At 39.9% G+C, this 2,500-nt stretch overlaps 2 protein-coding genes across 3 annotated transcripts in view; both read left to right on the forward strand.

Moving 5' to 3' along the window:
* LOC113817862 (lachesin) overlaps positions 1-2,500 on the forward strand; it is a 194,327-nt gene that overhangs the window by 23,512 nt on the left and 168,315 nt on the right. The gene's annotated exons all lie outside the window — the stretch shown is intronic.
* On the forward strand, positions 1,356-2,440 carry LOC138865734 (uncharacterized). The gene is made up of 2 exons (XM_070137041.1): positions 1,356-1,359; positions 1,737-2,440. Exons 1-2 carry the CDS (start codon positions 1,356-1,358, stop codon positions 2,438-2,440), a joined length of 708 nt encoding a protein of 235 aa, XP_069993142.1.

Genomic DNA, 2,500 nt, shown 5'->3' on the forward strand with positions numbered 1-2,500 from the left:
ACGTAAACACACACACACATACTCACATGCGAACACACACAAAGTCACGCGGAAGAAAAAAAAATAAATAAAAAAAAGATAAAAAAAAAAAAAAAAAAAAAAAAGAAAAAGAAAAGAAGAAAAAAAAAAACATATAACATACCTTTCTGTCTGGCTATTCGTCATGTTATCTATCTATCTATCTGTATTCTAAGCGCTCAGTCAATCTATTTATCTATCTGTTTAACTATCTGCTTAACAGTTTATTTACAAATATATCAGTCTATTTATCAAACTACTTATTATCTACCTACTTATTAATCTGTCTACCTATCTATCTATCTACCTCTCTGTCTATCTTCCTATCTATTTATCTACCTCTGTGTCTATCTTCCTACCTACCTATCTATCTACCTATATATCTAGCTACCTGTCTGTCAACCTCTCTCTCTACCTACCTAGTTAACTCTCTGTCTACTTACCTACCTACCTATCTATGTTTATCTTCCTACCTATCTACCTATCTTCCTACCTATCTACCTGTATATTTAGCTACCTCTTTGTCTACCTACCTTGCAACATCTCTATCTACCTACCTACCTACCTATCTACCTCTATGTTTATTTTCCTACCTCTCTGTCTACCTATTTAGCAACCTCTCTGTCTACCTACCTACCTCTATGTCTAACTTCCTACCTACCTACCTATATATCTAGCTACCCCTCTGTTTACCTCCCTAGCAACCTATCTGTCTACCTACTTCGCAACATCTCTGTCTACCTACCTACCTACCTACCTACCTACCTACCTACCTACCTACCTATCAAAATGCATTCACGCACAGATACCCAAACCCCTTCTCCGCTAACAATACACCAAACTGAAAATCCCGGAGGTCTTCGTAAAGCGGAAATTATTAGTCGCGAAATTTTACGGCTTCCAATTCCAGCGTACGAAACACCGCGAATATTTTAACCCTGATTAAGAGATTGCATTTGTTCTACGCGCGTTCCAGCGTTTCCTTTTATCGTGTTATTATTATAATTGTTATTACTATTATCATTATTACTTTTATTATTAATATTGTTGTTGATATTTCTATCATTGCTATTATTGTCATTATCATTATCGTTATTACTGTTATTGCTATCATTATTGTTATTATTGATATTATCAGCATTGCTATCACTATTATTATCATTTTCTGTTTTTATATACACATATATACATACATGTATAGACACACATACACACACACACATATATATATACGAAAATACGATTTTCCTCTTCAATCTCATTGATTACAAAAAGTTATCATTGAGTTTTGGGAACTTGTGGAGGAGAGAACGCTTCTGTGAGGAAAAGGGGAGGAAATGGGTATAAGTTTTTCTTTTTCTCTCCCTGTGTTCTTAAGATAGATTGATTGCTATAGAGAGAGAAAAAGGGGGAATATATAGATAGAAAGATCTAGAGAGAGGGAGAGGGAGAAAGAGAGAGAGAGATAGAGAGAGCGAGAGAGAGAGAGAGAGAGAGAGAGAGAGAGAGAGAGAGAGAGAGAGAGAGAGAGAGAGAGAGAGAGAGAGAGAGAGAGAGAGAGAGAGAGAGAGAGAGAGAGAGAGAGAGAGAGAGAGAGAGAGAGAGAGAGAGAGAGAGAGAGAGAGAGAGAGAGAGAGAGAGAGAGAGAGGACAATATTATCACAACTAATGTCAGAGGCTTCCAGACAAATATTAATGATTGGTTACACTCGCACCAGATAAAATCCAGGTCGTGTTGATATCCCTTCGACAGAGTCCACTAACCCCATCCATTGGTGTTGATGGGAAGCCACTCGATCTGACGAGAGAAATAAGCATCCTTGAAGTGCGGTTTTATAATCAGCTGACATTCACCAGTCACGTAAAGGATGTGGCCAAAAGAGCAGCTCGTAAACCGACATGCGTGCGCCAGATCTCCCATCTTCTAGACAGCAGAGGTTGTTGCATGCTCTACAATTCACAAGTTCGCTCCCTGATGGAATATTCCCCTCTGGTATGGTCGTCCTGCCCGCCGTCCTTCCTTGCCCTACTCGACAGTGTACAGAATCAAGCCCGCCGCCTTGTGGTATTTAAGTTGCGGGAAAATGATCGCCCGGTCCACTTCCAGTCTCTCCAGCACCGCAGGGACGTGGCGGCGTTGTGTGTGTTCTACAAAGTCCACCAGCAGAACAGCCCTCACCTCGCTACGTTACGACTTCAGTCCGAGGCTCCCTCAACCTACAACATAAGGAATAACCACGGCCGATGTTACGAACTTCACGTTCCCTTCGCGAGAATAGAAACCTTTCTACGCACATTTCTGCCGAAGTACTCCAGAATGTGGAATCAGCAGCTGCGAGAGACGGATTTGCATATTTTAACCTCAATTCAACAGTTCAAAACAGCAGTACACCTGTCGAGGCTGCAATATGATTGCGGATAACTTTTTATTGGGATAAGCTACCTTAATATTAGCTAATCTTTTGTTTAAATTTTATGTCTT

This window comes from Penaeus vannamei, chromosome 22, assembly GCF_042767895.1.
Source record: "Penaeus vannamei isolate JL-2024 chromosome 22, ASM4276789v1, whole genome shotgun sequence".
Lineage (NCBI taxonomy): Eukaryota > Metazoa > Arthropoda > Malacostraca > Decapoda > Penaeidae > Penaeus > Penaeus vannamei.